The sequence below is a fragment of the Stegodyphus dumicola genome, chromosome 12 (assembly GCF_044657685.1).
Source record: "Stegodyphus dumicola isolate Sdum_Otavi_A_Nest chromosome 12, ASM4465768v1".
Taxonomy (NCBI): domain Eukaryota; kingdom Metazoa; phylum Arthropoda; class Arachnida; order Araneae; family Eresidae; genus Stegodyphus; species Stegodyphus dumicola.
The window spans coordinates 58,842,576-58,859,264 of record NC_140779.1 but is presented as its reverse complement, the minus strand read 5'-3'; the positions used below and the strand labels follow the sequence as shown (position 1 = coordinate 58,859,264).

The 16,689-nt window shown below is 30.5% G+C and overlaps 1 protein-coding gene across 1 annotated transcript in view; it reads left to right on the top strand.

Moving 5' to 3' along the window:
* Positions 1–13,052, top strand: part of Cpsf5 (cleavage and polyadenylation specificity factor subunit 5) — a 43,097-nt gene extending 30,045 nt beyond the window's left edge. The window contains exons 5-7 of the mRNA XM_035376960.2: positions 3,579–3,654; positions 11,564–11,678; positions 12,929–13,052. Of these exons, the coding sequence (XP_035232851.1) occupies positions 3,579–3,654; positions 11,564–11,678; positions 12,929–12,953 (216 nt within the window). The 3' untranslated portion in view covers positions 12,954–13,052. The remainder of the gene's footprint in view (positions 1–3,578; positions 3,655–11,563; positions 11,679–12,928) is intronic.
* The last annotated feature ends 3,637 nt before the right edge of the window (positions 13,053–16,689 follow it).

Sequence of the window (16,689 nt, the reverse complement as noted above, 5' to 3'; positions counted from 1 at the left end):
CTCAAAAAAGAACAAAATGAATTCATTGTTATTGGATGCCCATGCCACTTAATTAATTTGGCAGCAGAAAAAGCTGCAGCTGCTTTACCATTAAATATTGACCAGCTTCTGATTGATGTGTTTTTCTATCTGGAAAAAAGTGTAAAAAGGAAAGAAAACCTAAAGAATTTCCAAGAACTGTGCTCTGGTGAAACGAGAAAAATTCTGAAACATGTATGCACTAGACATGTATGCACTTAGGCAGAGCGCTAGGAAGGTTTATTGAACAGTGGGATGCATTGCTAAAATATTTCCACGAAGAGACCAAAACGAAACCACAGATCCCATCAAATTTGTCGGCATATAAGATTCCGAAAACCAACTTTGCTTCTAATCAAAATGCTTTAAAAGGGAAAAGCCAACACACAGAATCAAACCCTTTAAAAAGAAAATGCTTAGAAGACTCCTCAAAGGTCAACTTTGTTAAAGAAGTTGAAGGGAAGAAGAAACAGTCTTCTATTAGCCGTGAGGAAAGAATTTTCTATCTTCTTTCTTCGGATTTGAACAAAGTATATTGTAGTTTTGTGTTAAGTACCATTAAGATTTTTGAAAGTGTAAATACCCTTCTACAATCAGCTTCGCCAAAATCTCCCCTGCTTATCCAAATTCTTAATGATCTTTTGAAAGAACTTTATACTAAGTTTGTAAAACCGTCCGTTGTGAAAAACAATGTGTTGATTCGTGTTGCCTATAATAGTTTGGCAAATCAAAAGGATGACAATGATCTTATAATTGGAAATCAAACCAGGGAACTTGTAAATTCTTTGAAAGATCATGAGAAAAAAGAATTTTTTCAATGTGTTAGAAAGTACTTTTCCTCAGTCTGTGATTACATTGTAAGGAAGTTTCCTTTGCAAAATGAAGTTCTTTTAAATGCAGAACTGGCAAATTTGAAACAAATTGAAAATTCATCTTTTGAAAAGATTCGTTTTTTTATTGATGAATTTCCATTTTTGTTAACAGTTAAAGAAAATGAATGCCATAATGATACTTTAGATGAACTACAGAACCAATTTTATGCTGCACAGTTTGAAGACTTTGCCAGTTCTGGGAGAAGATAGACTTGATGTCCTCGTTGTTACCTTAAAAAGAATAAAAAGAGCTGATGGAACACTAAAATATGATAGCCTAGCAAGAGTTTTATGTGCTATTCTCATAATTCCACACAGTAATGCTGAGTGCGAGAGTGTCTTCAGTGTTGTGAAGAAAAATAAAACTATGTTTCGTTCTTCCATTTCACCAAAAACTCTAGAAAGCATTTTAATTGCTAAATGTTATGAGGAAACTAATTGTTATGACAGGAAATTTTCAAAAGAATTATTGGCTAAAGCCAAAAAATGCACTCTAAATTCATTGCAATAATTTTTTTTTGTGTAACATTAAGTTCTTGTTTTATGTTTCCTAATAAATTTTTTAGTTACTACTTAATTGAGATTTACTAATGTAAGTACAATTTTCTTTTTTCTATTTGTATAAATTGTTATTTTTTTAATATCAAAGCATGATATTAATTCTTCGTGTTCTTCTGAATTTTGGAAAAATCTTCTGAATTTGGGGGAGAAAACTTCTGAATTTTTATCTTTAGAGGTTGGCAGGTATGACAATACTAATTTTCACATTTATAAGTAATACTTATCATTTGAAAAGCATGATTGAAGTTATGGTTTTTACTTGTAATTACTACATTTTACAATTTTCGTATTTTACACAACCTAGAAGACCCCACAGCTTTCTCCTAGTAGCTATTTGGGCTACTAGTACATACATCCAGCTATTTGGGCAGATCCACTTTAAATAGACTCACGTTTTAAATTTTCATGAGTGGTTAGTGAATTGCGTTACAACATTCCATTATATTAAAAAAAATCTCACTTCATTACATGAAAACGTAAAAATTCTATATAAAAAATTAAATAAAGTGGGAGCCTTCAAAGTTTCTATTATACGAGGAGGGTAAAAGGAACAATTATGCAGAGGTAAAACAGGCCTCTGTTTCTGAACCAGTACTCCCTCATTGTAGTTCATATTTAACATACAGTTATTGATAATTATAACATTCGCTTATCCTAATTCCAAACAAATTTAATGTATTTTACTCTTAATTAAATTCTGATATAAATTTTATTACTATAATTCAATTTTCTTAAATCTTTGGTATTTACATATTTTAACAGTATTTGATATTCTCCCATTTAATAATTATTTCATTTATATTTCATATAGACATTCTCAAAATAATTATAAAACTCAAAATTTTAAACAATAATAATCTTATTTACAAAATAATTCCAAAATTCTTAACATTAATTCAAAATGTTTCGCATAAAACTATACTTATACTTACTAATAACTATAAAATTTAAAAATCTTCCCTGAATAAAATCTTAGAATACTTATCCATTTTGATATTTTGCTTTTGCAAAATATCAAAATGGATAAGTATTCTAAGCAGTGCCACATTTTTTTATATTCGTCAAATTAAAATCATTTTGTAAGAAAACATCACACTTCCAGTATTGAGGAGCAAGTTATTTATAATGATGCAGTTGAAGAAAAACTCAAAAAACGTTATTATCACGCAACATCAAAACACATTTTTGGAATATCGGCACTTAATTTTGCGGATGGAAACAACTTTGAAGAATAAATTTAAAACCAAAGAAACTAATTACACTTCAATACCACTTTTGATGATGCTATTAAATCACTTTCATATTTCACACACCATATTTCGATGTTACAGTGCCTTGGCCTGATTGGGAATTCAGATGAATATTTTCTTTTTTTATTTTATCCATTAGTTAAACGATGCGAGATTAATTGTCATAAACTGCAGTGGAAGTTCCATGCCTACGGTTGAAAACCGGCTACACCATTTTATTGTAATGATAGTACAAATTTTGGAAGCACTGAAATACGAGTGCTGAGACATAGATGCGTAGAAATATAATTGTGTAGATACTTGATGCTTAGAGCTTCCATTCATTTTGAAGAAAAAACAGTCGAGCCGGATTAAATTCCTTTTTTATTTAAATTCTCATTTTGTGGCTGCAATTCACTTGGCACTCTACTCGTGCATATTAAAGAACATTTACAATTTTGATATTATTGCCATAAAAGCGAAAGTAGCAGCACACACGATTGCAGAAAAACGTCTGGCCAAGAGGAAAGAAAGCACAAGGAAAAGTGATGCATAAGTTCATAGAAAAAAGGGAGGGAGTCAAAAGTTTCAGTTTTTTAGTTTTGGTTTACAATTTGGTGATTGGTCAAGAGACATCTGCACTAAGGGTTACTTAAAGATCGCATGATTAATTTGAATGACGCAGTTTAGACCTACACTATTTTTAGGACAGATAGATGAAGTTCCCAAATGAAATAAAAAATAAAAGAGGTTATAGTGGATTAAATTTAGAAGTTTGCTTTCATATTTTTTATCTTACGTGTATATATATGAGCACAAATGTATTTAGATGTTAAATTTTGTTGCTTGTTTTTATATGATTTCTTTGTCACTTAGAATTATATTTTCCCCCCCTTAGTATCCTTATGTGCCCCCTCACATCACTAAGCCAAAAGAACACAAAAAATTATATTTGGTACAACTGCCGGAAAAAGGTAAGATTAAAAAGCATTTTAAATGTTTTTATTTTCTTGTTTCTGTAAGCAGCACTGTATATCTGCCCTCCCTCCTATTTTGTATTATATTTTTGCTACAGTATTGCAGAGTTGCTAAGTATCATTTTAAGCTTATTTATCCAACCCGTGGAAAATTTTATTTTTAACAAGAGGGTATGAAACTACACTGTAGAACGATATTATTAAAGGTTTTAAGATTAATTAAAGAATACATTGAAAAATGAAGTGTTTTTTTTTAAATTGAAAGAATGAATTTGTTAATATTGCAATATATGTCAGCAGCAAGACTGACAAAACTCTTTTGATATGTTATTACATATTGGAGTGACTAAAAAGTTACTGTGTATTCAGTTAAATAAAAGTATTTTTACCTATCTAAATAGTAATAGCCATTTCATTTTAATTAACACTGAATCTAAATTTGTCATCCCCAAATGACCCTCCAGACTTGATGCAGCATAATGGATCTTATTACTGATCTATTATTTCTAAAGTTTCTTAGTACAGTAGACCTCTTATTAACTGGGTAATACTATGGATGGCATGCATGATCAATGCAAAATCATAGTTAATACAAAGACAGTTAGAGAAAATTCTAGGAAGAAGAATAAATAGCCAATATTATTATAATCTGATGATTAAATAATGAAGAATCTGTATGCATGTATGTTCATTGCATTGTGGTAAAATGGTGACATCTAGAACCACCAAGTTTTGGACACATGGTCTTTCACCTGAACATATGCACTTTGAAGGAAGAATTTTGAAATTTTTTAAAATTTACTTTTATGCTTTGTATGAACTTGATGATATTTTGATTAACAAAATTAGCAACTATATGCCTTGATTAACAAAATCAGTGGTTTTAAAGCAGTGTGTTGCCACTCAGCAAAGCACAAGATATTTATGTTTCAAATATAATCAGAAACTCAGGGATTTAAAAAAGATATGTTAGAAATAAAATATTTTTGTTTTAAACACTTGCGTGTTGCTGTTCAACAAAGCATAAAATTTCTAATTTTTCTCGTAAATTTAGTCCATCTTCTAATGATTAACAAACTAAGGAATTTAAAACTAATAACGTGGAGTTCTTCATCTTTGTAATTATTAGTTGGACCCATGAAATTATGCTACTGGAACATTAAAATTGTTATATGTAACTATTATAGGCGGCTTGTTGTACAGGCAACTAGTTAATAGAAAAATACAACACAAGACTTATTTGAAGAGGAAGCAAGCTATGCCAAAAAAATAAAAATGGAGGAGCACGTCCATTTAATAAATAAATATCTCATAATTGTACACTTTTGCTTTTTGTGGAAAAAATTGAGAAAATACCAGAATATTCATGTGCACATTTAAAAAGCTTATAAAAGTGGGATCAAAACATCTCAGTACAGTATTGTTTAGAAAACTGTTGTTGTTTACTGTAGCGAATTCGCGGTGAAATAGGATTAGCTTTCTCTATTTTAAATTAGATCTGTTCAACGTTTTGGTAGTTTAAAAGACAACTACTGTGAGATATTGCAGTATTGTACAAATATCTGAGGAAATTTAAGTATTTTTTTATTTGTGATAAAAATAAATTTTATTCCCTTTTCATTGGACTTTTGCCTTCAATTTATTACGAACCTGTACACACACAACAATACTCTTAAGAATTTGCCAGCATTTTTCATCAGTTTAAGCTGGAGAATAAGTTCACTTCGTTATAGAAATTAAATCAATATTCAAACCAAAGAACACATTGTAAGTAATGGATGAATGAATCATTAGGAACTGAGAAACTAAGTTATAAATGACATTAAAAAATAAAAGTGTTTGCTAGAGAACTTGAGCAGCAGCATAGTTGAGACTCACATAAAATAGTTGGTTTGAAAATATTTTTTCTTGTCAGAGTTTTCTATCTTTTTTATTTATTTATATATATTTTTAAATTTTTAACATGCAGCAGATTACGATCTAATCAAGAAGGCAGTAATAAAGCGAAATTACTCGAAATGGATCACCTCAAAAATTGCTTTTCAATTAAACATTCAAAGCCATAACTGAAATGTGTTTTTGGTATGCTTTTATAAAAATCTAAATAATCTAATAAAGTCAATTTAATAAAAATCTAATAAAGTCAGGGCTAGGATGAAAGGTATGAAGTCAGTAAAAGAGCACCAGTGCTGTTTGTTTTTATTTATTTTACTTTTGTGTTTCAGCAAGGATCAATATGAAAACAAGTTTAATAGCTTGAGATACACTAATGTTTGTAAAAACCAAAACACGTTGGAAGGAATTATGAAAATTAAACCAAATTTGCAGGAAATGTAAATTGAGGTAAGACAGGCAAATGGTTAGAATTACAAAGCCACTGCGCATGCATGCAATGAGAACAGGCTGCTTGTTTCATGTATATAAAGGACTGTAAAGTTGCTTTGAAATCTGTTTATCTCCCTCTGTCTATGCTGAATGTTTAATTAGTGGTCAATATGGCTACAGGTGTTGAGCTCCATGGCTTGTTGCCATCTGCTGCAGCATGAACTGCGTGCAAGGATTCCTTTATGCATTGTTCCCCTGTTGCTGAATCATAGATGCTTCCGACTTCAACGGGCACAGCAACACAGTGTGTGGCGTGCCCTGTGGAAACAAGTGGTTTTCTCCGATGAATCTCACTACAATCTGGAGAATAGTGATGGAACAGTATGTGTCAGACATTACAGAGGGGAACGTCTACTTCCACATTATATTATCTAGTGTCGTACTGCACAAATACCTGACCTCATGATGTAGGAAGCTATTGGGTATAATTGTCTAGTGCAGATTCTGAGCAACCTCAGCAGTGATTACTACATGAGGGAAGTTGTAGAGAAGAGGTTCTCACCATTTTTCAAGGCATTCTGGGCACTGTATTTCAACAGGATTATGCCTGTGCACATGCTTCTCAGACTGCGCAAGCAGTTTAGGACACAACAGGTTTCACTTCTTCCATGGCCTGCTTATTCCACGGATATGTCACTCATTGAATATATCTGGGACTTCATCAGTCTGTGACTCACTCGTACAGCTGGTGGGGCACACACTAAGATTCACTTTGGTGTCAAGTGAAAGTAATTTAGAATGCCCTATTCCAGGATTACATTCAGAACTTGTATGATTCAATGCCACAATCTGTACAGGCTCTCATCTCTCAGCATGCCGAACACACAAAAATACTGATTTCCAACATTCCTTTTTTTTTTTCTTCTTTTAAATTTGATCATTTATTTTTACCATTATCAGTAACATGTGGAATAAATTTCTTCACAAACATTAGCATATTTTAAAATTGAGTAGTTTACCTTTAACAAACATTAGCGTATTTTAAGATTGAGTAGTTTTCCTTTAACAAACATTAGCGTATTTTAAGATTGAGTAGTTTACCTTTAACGGATGATTTAACAATGCTTCTTATATTTTGCATTATAAACAGTTAACTCCAAGGCTTTATAACATTATCTGTTATCACTATCTGTCATCCATGCATTCTTCTGTTTATTTTTGTAATTTTCATAAACAATTTTGTATCATCCTAATAAGTTCACTTCGTTATAGAAATTAAATCAATATTCAAACCAAAGAACATATTGTAAGTAATGGATGAATGAATCATTAGGAACTGAGAAACTAAGTTATAAATGGCATTAAAAAATAAAAGTGTTTGCTAGAGAACTTGAGCAGCAGCATAGTTGAGACTCACATAAAATAGTTGGTTTGAAAATATTTTTTCAAACCAACCTAATGATGGTAGTTTCTGTATTGTTCAGCAGTAAATAAACTACCTTTTTTTTAAGATGGGGCCTTGTTACTCTGGAAGCTAGCTAGTTGTGGTTTTTCTTATTAGCTGCTGAAAAAAATAAGGTTTGAAAAGATTCGAAGGCCAATAACTGGGTACTAGGATATCAAAAGAGTTCTCGCTCTATTTTGTTGTAAGCAGGCCCTGTACATCTCAACTTTTATTAATTTAGAAGGATGAAATATATTGAATTTCTAATCGTAGAGAGAGATTTTGAATAATTTTTGAGCAATTGTACTATTCTTACATCTGATGCACAGCAACATTGTGATTATCTTGATTGTTTGTGCAAAAATAACATCCCTTTTATATATTTCATTCCAAAACATTTGTAAAGTATTTTATTATAAAATAACTGCATTCTTCATTAATAATATTTATTGAAGATATTTTTGAATTTTCCTCTGAATATTTTTTAGTTTTAAATTATTTGCTTGTATAATTAAATGAAAAATGAAATACCAACTGTATTAAAAAATAGAAGAAGTGTAAAAAATAGCCTTTGCATTCAGCTTATTATTTGTATGAATTTATCTTTTTATAAAGTTATAAATGAGTACAAAGTTAACAAATTGTTGTTTTAATGTGAATTTAGGGTAGGAATTTTTAGGCATTTTGGTAATTACCTTTGATCAGATAATACTTAAACAATAGTCTTAATTTTTTTTTCGAATTGTTTCACTTAAAATGCAATATATTGTTGCGTGCGTACGGGTTCGTTATGAAATGAATGCACAAGTGCGATGAAAAAATGAACAAAAATTTATTATTATCACAACAAAAATGCTTAAATTTTCTCAAATTATCACGCAGTATTACAATATCTCACAGTAGTTTTCTTTTAACTACTCAAATGTCCAATAGAACGTAATTCAAAACAGCTAAAGAACGCTAATCCGTTCGCTACAATCAACAACAGTAGTTTTCTAAACAACAACAAACTAAGCAACAAGATAGGCCTATCTTGTTCATTTGCGGTTTTGCAGCTGAAGATGATGGTTCGGTAAAACCATCGAAACTAGTCCTTTGAAAATTTTGTAGGTATAACGCTGATTTTTGTTGTTTGACTTCTGAATTAGTATTTATTCGGCGTGTTATTGTGTCTTAAACTAAGCAACTACTACAAACTGAGATGTTTTCCTCCTTTTATAACATTTTAAAATCACACGCTCGAATTTTCCAGTACTTTCTCGAAATCAAAAAGAGATATTTATTTATTTAATGCACGCGCTCTTGTATTTTCAATTTTCTGGCTTAGCTTTCTTTTAATATTCGTCACGCGCTGCACTGCGCGAGAAATAAAACCATTTAATTTATAATTGAACTAACATTAGCTTTTTAAATACCAAATTCGTAACACTATGTAACTTATTTATAATAAAGGGTACTGAGCTTACAACTAAGCAGTTTAGCCTCAGTTTAGTGTAAATTTTGAATGAAACTCTATTTATTTCAAGGGCGATTCGTAGGTCTTTTTTCTTCAGGTGCAAGAACATTTAGCAATTTTTTCTTTTGCTCCTGAAAAAGTTTGTTGTCTGATTGTCCATGATTATTCAAAATCTTTGCCAAAGTAAAGTTGCTTTTTTGTTTAATTTAAAATTTTACATTGCCGCATTTCTCTTTCAATTTTGTTTACTGGATTTGTTACTGGATTTACTGGATTTGTTACTGGATTTGGAAATTACCTGGTTTGTGTTGTTTAATATATCTAGCATTTAAAGAAAAACTGCTTTTGTTCTCTGATAATTTTATTCACAAAAATAAAATTTGCAAATTTTTGTGTGATTTCCAGTAGATAAAGACTAGTCTTATACCAGGGCTGTGGAGTCGCAGTTAGGCAGATTTTTGGGTAAAAGGAGTCGGAGCTGAAGTCGCTAAAAACACGTCAACTCCGACTCCAGGTTTTGTTGGACAGCTTCATTCGAAATGAAATTAAAGTGAATTGAAAAAAAAAATTAATGACAAACTGAGTTATTAGTTTCATTTGTGGTCTATATACATTAATAAATAGTTATCTTCTATTTTATTGACATTAATCAATAATTATAAGGAAAGAGGATGGATGTGATATTTGCAGTTATTGATTAAACTGATTCATTTAGTTACTTCATGTATTGGGTTGGCAACTAAGTAATTGCGGATTTCACTCATAGACGGCTTCAGTTGAATTTTTAGGGTTGCAGACGTAGTACGAATGTAAAACACATTTTGTTATTTGATAGTTGGCAATTCAGCTGTCAATCAGTAAAAAAAGTTCTTTTGATCGGTTGCATAGTTTTCGTTTGGCGTTCGTTGAAAAATGGAAAATCAAAAGGAACATTTTCGTCATATTTTGCTTTTTTATTTCTGCAAAGGGAAAAACGCATCGCAAGCTCATAAAAAGTTATGTGCTGTTTATGGTGACGAAGCCTTAAAAGAAAGGCAGTGTCAAAATTGGTTTGCCAAATTTCGTTCTGGTGGTTTTTCACTCAAAGATAAAAATGCTCTGGTTGTCCAGTTGAAGTTGATGACGACCTAATCAAAGCAATAATTGATTCGGATCATCACAGTACAACACTTGAGATTGCAGAGAAGCTCCATGTATCACATACATGCATTGAAAATCACTTAAAACAACTTGGCTATGTTCAAAAACTCGATACATGGGTTCCTCACGAACTGAAAGAAACGCATTTAACGCAACGCATTAACAGCTGCGATTTGCTAAAGAAACGTAATGAAAATGATCCATTTTTAAAACGACTGATAACTGGCGATGAAAAATGGGTTGTTTACAACAGTATCAAGCGGAAAAGATCGTGGAGCAGGCCAGGTGAACCAACTCAAACAACATCAAAAGCTGATATTCATCAAAAGAAGGTTTTGTTATCAGTTTGGTGGGATTATGAAGGAATTGTCTACTTTGAACTCTTTCCACCTAACCGAACGATCAATTCTGATGTCTACATTGAACAACTAACGAAATTAAACAATGCAGTTGAAGAAAAGCGGCCCGAATTGACAAATAAAAAAGGTGTATTCCATCATGACAAAGCAAGGCCACACACATCTTTGGTCACTCCGCAAAAATTATTGGAGCTTGGTTGGGATGTTTTGCCACATCCACCATATAGTCCTGACCTTGCACCATTTGATTACTTTTTGTTTCGATCTTTACAAAACGCCTTGAATGGTAAAAATTTCAATAATGATGATAATGTCAAGTTGTACCTGATTCAGTTTTTTGCTAATAAAAACCAGAAGTTTTATGAACGTGGGATTATGATGCTGCCTGAAAGATGGCAAAAGGTCAATGTTCAAAATGGACAATACAGAATAAAGTTATTTAGTTCCATGAAAAAATTGTCTTTGATTTTCTAAAAAAAATCTGCAATTACTTAGTTGCCAACCCAATAATTACAAATCTCATTGGTAAATTTAAGGTAAGCAGCAATAGCAGCAACAATTGATGCCATTTTTAGGAAGCTATCAGGAAAAGGAGCAATTATTGATCAAGCAATGCGATGGGGAGGTACATATTTGATGATATCCATAACAAAAGAAAGTTAAGAAAAGTTAAAAGAAGAGCTTCTCAGCTCTGAAGTTTATCAAATCGGGTCTATGGGCCTCTAACATAGATCTTGCCGAAGCTATACTGTTTCTTAGAAATTACTAATGCTAGTTTTTCCATTTCATAATAAATGCTAATTAATATAAATAATTTCTATCCCATGAATTTTTTTTTTTTTTTCTGTAGCATCTACTACACTTTTATATTAAAAAAATAAGCTGTAACCCATGTGTGTATGTTTACATATATATGAAGGAGTTATTCATTTTTTCTACAGACTCCAGAGCCCTATCTTATACCTTGATTTGATAAATGTATGATTAGTATATAAGACTGTTATTTTCGCCCTGTAATGTATTGTTTTTGTTGAATTTTATTTGTTGTTATTTTTCCGTTTTTAAATTTTACTTTTATATATAATAACCATAATTATATATTGACTTTCAGTATTTATTCTTTTGTTATTTTTTATTTTATTGAATGTAGCAGCATTCAAATAAATGTCTGGAAAATTTCAGCTCTTTTTGCAGTTCCAAAAAACTATAAATTAGTGGCTGCTCCTTTGTTTGAACTCTATGATAATGCACAGGGTTATGGCCCTATTATATCCAGCTTACCACAGGCACTAAGCAGGTAAGCAATGTCTTTAATCATAGGTTCTTAAAATTTGTGTTAAAAATCTGCTGCTGTTAAGCCAAATGGTAATGTGTGCATTTTTGCATATATATTTTTAGGAAGTTTACAAGAAAGAATGGTTATTTTTTATCTCCAAAAAATAAGAGCTTACTTTTTTCAGTACAGATAAGAATTATAAAAAGAAAATCTATTAATTAAAAACAGTCTTTTATGATGGTTTAATTTAAAGAAAGTAATGCAATCATATTTGCATTAAAGTCATTTATATATTAAAAATTTATCTGTTGTACTGAATTGATTATCTTCAATTAAATTCAATATGTGGTTCATTTTGGCTAAAAACAGTTGAAATTGAAAATTAAATCTCATCTTGGATATTGGTTGGTTACCCCTTTGACTTATATGTTTCACTAAAAGTTTATAAATTACTGCTGGCTTAAAAAGTACTTAGAATCTCTGTTGGGGATCATCTTCCAATAGTTGGAAAATGAAGACGCTGCTGTGGTAGTTGTTAACAAATGAACGTGGAGAAAAGAACAAATATGAGTTGCCCAATGTGTAATTTTGGGTTATGTAAAGAATGCTTTTTACCCTGTACCATACAATACAATGTAAATCTATTTCACATAATAAAGATTTCCAGAATAATAGGTGTGCTTATAGTAAGTCGATTGCCATGTGTGAGACATATGTATCTCACCATTAACTATGGCTGGGAAATATGTTTTCCAGACATTTGGCTTGAAAACCGTCAAAAAAATCCCATCAAAAAAATTTATGGGATGCTAAATTTATCTCATTTGTGACATATTTTGTTCCTTTGGATAGAAAACAGGGTAATTTTGTTAAAAATTTGTAGTCAAAGGGTTAAAGATATTAGAAATATAGCCATGATTTTTGATAGATAAGTGATGACTCATGCTTAAATGATTGTATAAATCATATAATTTTTTTTTATGTCACATAGATTTAAAATGTAAAATTGTTAAACACTCATGAAAGAAATGCAGTTTGATCTGTATTTAATTTATACTCATTTTTTGATTTTTTTAGAAGAGTAATTAAATTTATGTGTAACTTGTTTGAAAGTTTTTTTTTTAACCTGTTTACATTTTATACAGTAATTAAAACACTTGAATCCACATCTTCTGTATTTTTTTTTCCAACCCTCTTTTACTGATATATTTAATTTATTTGTTGTGTACAGATATTTGACATTTAATGTATATATGTATTTTTCATTTCAGATTCAACTTTGTTTTTGTTACTTGAATCTTGTCAAATGGGAATCTGTTATGATTTTAAATTACAGAATGTGATGAATTCTAAATGACTAGTTGTTTGTGTATGCAATAAATTTCTTTAAATGACTTTGCATTTAATTATAATTTTCACATCTTGTATATACTGTACGTAATCATTTCACCACGCACAAAAGTTTCTGTGAACGAGTGGCCACTGTATTCAATTTTCATAATAGCTCTTAAATTTCTGTATCTATTGTATATTATTTTCATTGAAGTGATTTGCATGCAAACATGTCATTTGATATATCATTTCCCTGCAAATTAAAAGAAATCATTTCCTGTGGCATTCACATGGAAACATAAAGAAATGTGCATCACCTTTATGTATTATATATTTTTCACTAAATAACTCTTACATATTTTAGTTCTTAGCTCATTAAGAATGCCCATGTGACATGCTTTAAAGAGTAAAGCATAGTTTTTACTTCAACTGTTGTTTCAAAGAATTGTAAGAATGTTTCAGTTGTTAATCGCAGACTATACTGTAATAATACTATTAACCATATACCATTTACTATATAGTAAAACAATTATGTGCTTATCATATCTGAAATATTCATTTTCTATAAATGAAATAAAAGCATTAATGCTTTGTGGTTGTGTTAAGTTTATACATAGGTATCATGCTCATCAAAATTAATTTTTGTTGGATGAGCAGTAATACATAATATGCAAGATTATAAATCTTGTTGATGTAATATAATATCAGATCACTATGGTTCTTTGCTGTGGTAGCTCAGAGCAGACATATGACTGGAACAGCAAAAATATTTTGGTGGTGTAGACATATGACAAAGGGTTAAAATGGGCAAAAAAAAAGATGTCCTGAAAATATGGCTGAAGCAAAGTAAATATGCAGCAAATATAAATAAATATGGCCAGAATGGAATCTAAATGCACGTTGATAAGTCTCAATTTGTGGCCAACTCATTTTATCAAATTTATGGGTCAAAATTGGTAAATTCGATCAACTTTAAGACGTACAGAGAAAATGCACTAAATCAAAGTTTTGTTCTGTAACCACATACCTGATGTTCTGGTAGTACCTAAGTTGAAAGTACTGTGTATTTACACACCATTGTAATAAACTTAAGGCCTATTTACATGAGGAGACATATCTCTGAACAAGTATCTCTAAATGTCTATAGCACTTGCACCAGTCCGTCCAATCAAGATAACATATCACTGGTGCATCAAATATATTGTCTGCAGTAGGAATCATGCTTATTAACGATGGTGGTATATCATGTTGCAGGAGACTTGTTTAGCGACAGTTAATGGAATTGCATATAAAAATCACATGTCCAAAAAGCAATTGAGATTGCTGAATCAGTTTTTTGTTTATTAAATAACATATGCTGTTAATTATTGGAATTGTTTTAACAAAATGTATGTTGTAGCATTTATTTCCAATTATAATTTCTGGTTGGATAATTTATAAATGATAGAAGTGTTTTCCACCATGATACAAGTGACTTATTGCTGTAACCTGTAAAGTGGTGTTTTTTATCTCATTTATTAGCATTAACTAAATATGGAATGTTTTTTACTGTTTTAAGAGGATTACTATATTCTTATGTTCTCAAAAGGCTGACAAATAAGAAAAGCATATTTAACATATGTTTGCATTTGATTTTATTCGAGTTTTTTATTGTTAGTGATTTTCAACTTTTAGGCTAGATTTAGCTAGCTTAATCACTTGGTGCATTTACCAGAATGTTGAATTTTGTGTGAACAATTAGTTTGTAAGTGTGAAGCTAGCTGAGCTATTTTTTGTGTTTTTCCGCAGAATCTAATTATCAGCAATTCATGCTATATTTTATGCTCCATGGAAAGTAATCATTCTCACTCTTCTTCGTATATGTAAATAAATGATTATATATATATATATATGTAATAATAAAATTCCATAGTTAAGAATACACTTAAAATTCTAACTGTATGTTCTTTTCATTTTTAATGGCGATGGTCTCTTATTTGAAAGTACGTGGAATTAAATCGACAGCCCCATAGTCAAGTTGTTTTTCCCGCCTTTTCTACATGTACAGTTATAGAATGTTCTGGAAATATTTAAAGCAAACTGGATTGGCTGACGAGGCTGACGTCATTTCTTGGAAGCTCCGCCTTTCCAGAGGCTGTAAAAGGATTCACAAAAGAATATCGGGGCTTTTTCTTAAATGTCACGATGCAGTAAACTTCATACAAAAAGTTATTAGTAATTCTATTTATTTACTCAGGATATCTGATTTTGTAACTGCTATTTCTCCTGAATAATAATAAATGGATCCTGTTTTTTAAACTTATCATCTGATAATTTAAGCTACGACAAAAGCTGGTACATGACAAGGAGTCGGCAGGATAGGTGTACCCAAAGATCCAATGGAAGAGAAAGAACTTTTTAACTGCAAGTTGAGTCTGTTTTTTTACAACTGAAGAATTGTGAATTGTGATACAGCTTTGTCTTCGAATTTTGAGCGCGTCTCATAGTTAGAACCGCATGATTTGGTTATCGTCTGCTGGAAAGAAGCTGAAGAATTTCAATCATTTATGCTGTGTTTTTTTTTTTTTTTTTCGCAATTGAAGAATTGTGAATTGTGATAGTGCTTTGTTGTCGCATTTTGAGCACGTCTCATAGTTAGAACCTCATGATTTGAATATTGTCTGCAGGAAAACAAAAATTCGATGTCTGATTCTTTGGGAATTTGACAAAGAATTAAGGGATTTTTATCCCATGGCAGATCAGTCGACTGTGTCGTGGACACTGGCGCGACATTGTCTATCATCTCAGAAAAATCTGCAAACAATTTACAATTAAAAATTCAAAAGGTAAAAGGTATTAAAATTAGGCAAACTAAAGGAAATTTTTCTATTGATAAAATGTGTAGATTGCAAATGAAAATTGGAAATATTATTAAACTAATTAACTTGTTAGTGTTAGATACTAATTTAGATTATGTTCTTTTGGGTTTAAATGAATGTACATTATTTGAATTAAAAATTGATTGTAGTAATTTAGTGATAACTCAAAGAAATGAAAACATTTCAAATTCTGTGAATGTAAATAACAGAGTTTCTTTGCATGTACAACTTTATCAAGTACTTGAAGAAAACAGTAATGTAATGCCATCAGTTAAGACAAAACCTAGAAGTAATATCTCTGAGGTAATAAGTGTTGATGAAAATAATATATCTAATGAAAATAATGTGTCTAAAGGTATAATAGTTAATGAAGGTAATAAGTCTAATATTGTGAAGTTTAATGATGATAAGATGTCTAAGGTAACAAGAGTTAATGTAAATATTAAAAGCAATGTAAAAAAAAAAAAAAAAAGTAATAAAATAACAACAGATTCAGAGAGTATCGAGGAAGAAAACCCTGAATTAATTAAATTGTTAAATAAATATAAGAATGTGTTTTCCAAAAATAAATATGATGTAAGTAAAATTAACATTGAACGACAATGCAGTATATGACATAATTGTCATTGTCGATAGTAAAAGGTAAAATACGAGTAAAATTATTGTGTAAAATGATTATTATCAAAATAAGTGTTTTATATGAATAAGTAATCAAAATGAAATACTGTAAACAAAATAAAAGTCAAAAGGAAATGTTAAGAAATTAGTCAAGTATTGCAATTGTCAATGATATGAAGAAAAAAATAGAGGAATACCTCACCTCAAATAGAAATTTTTAATAT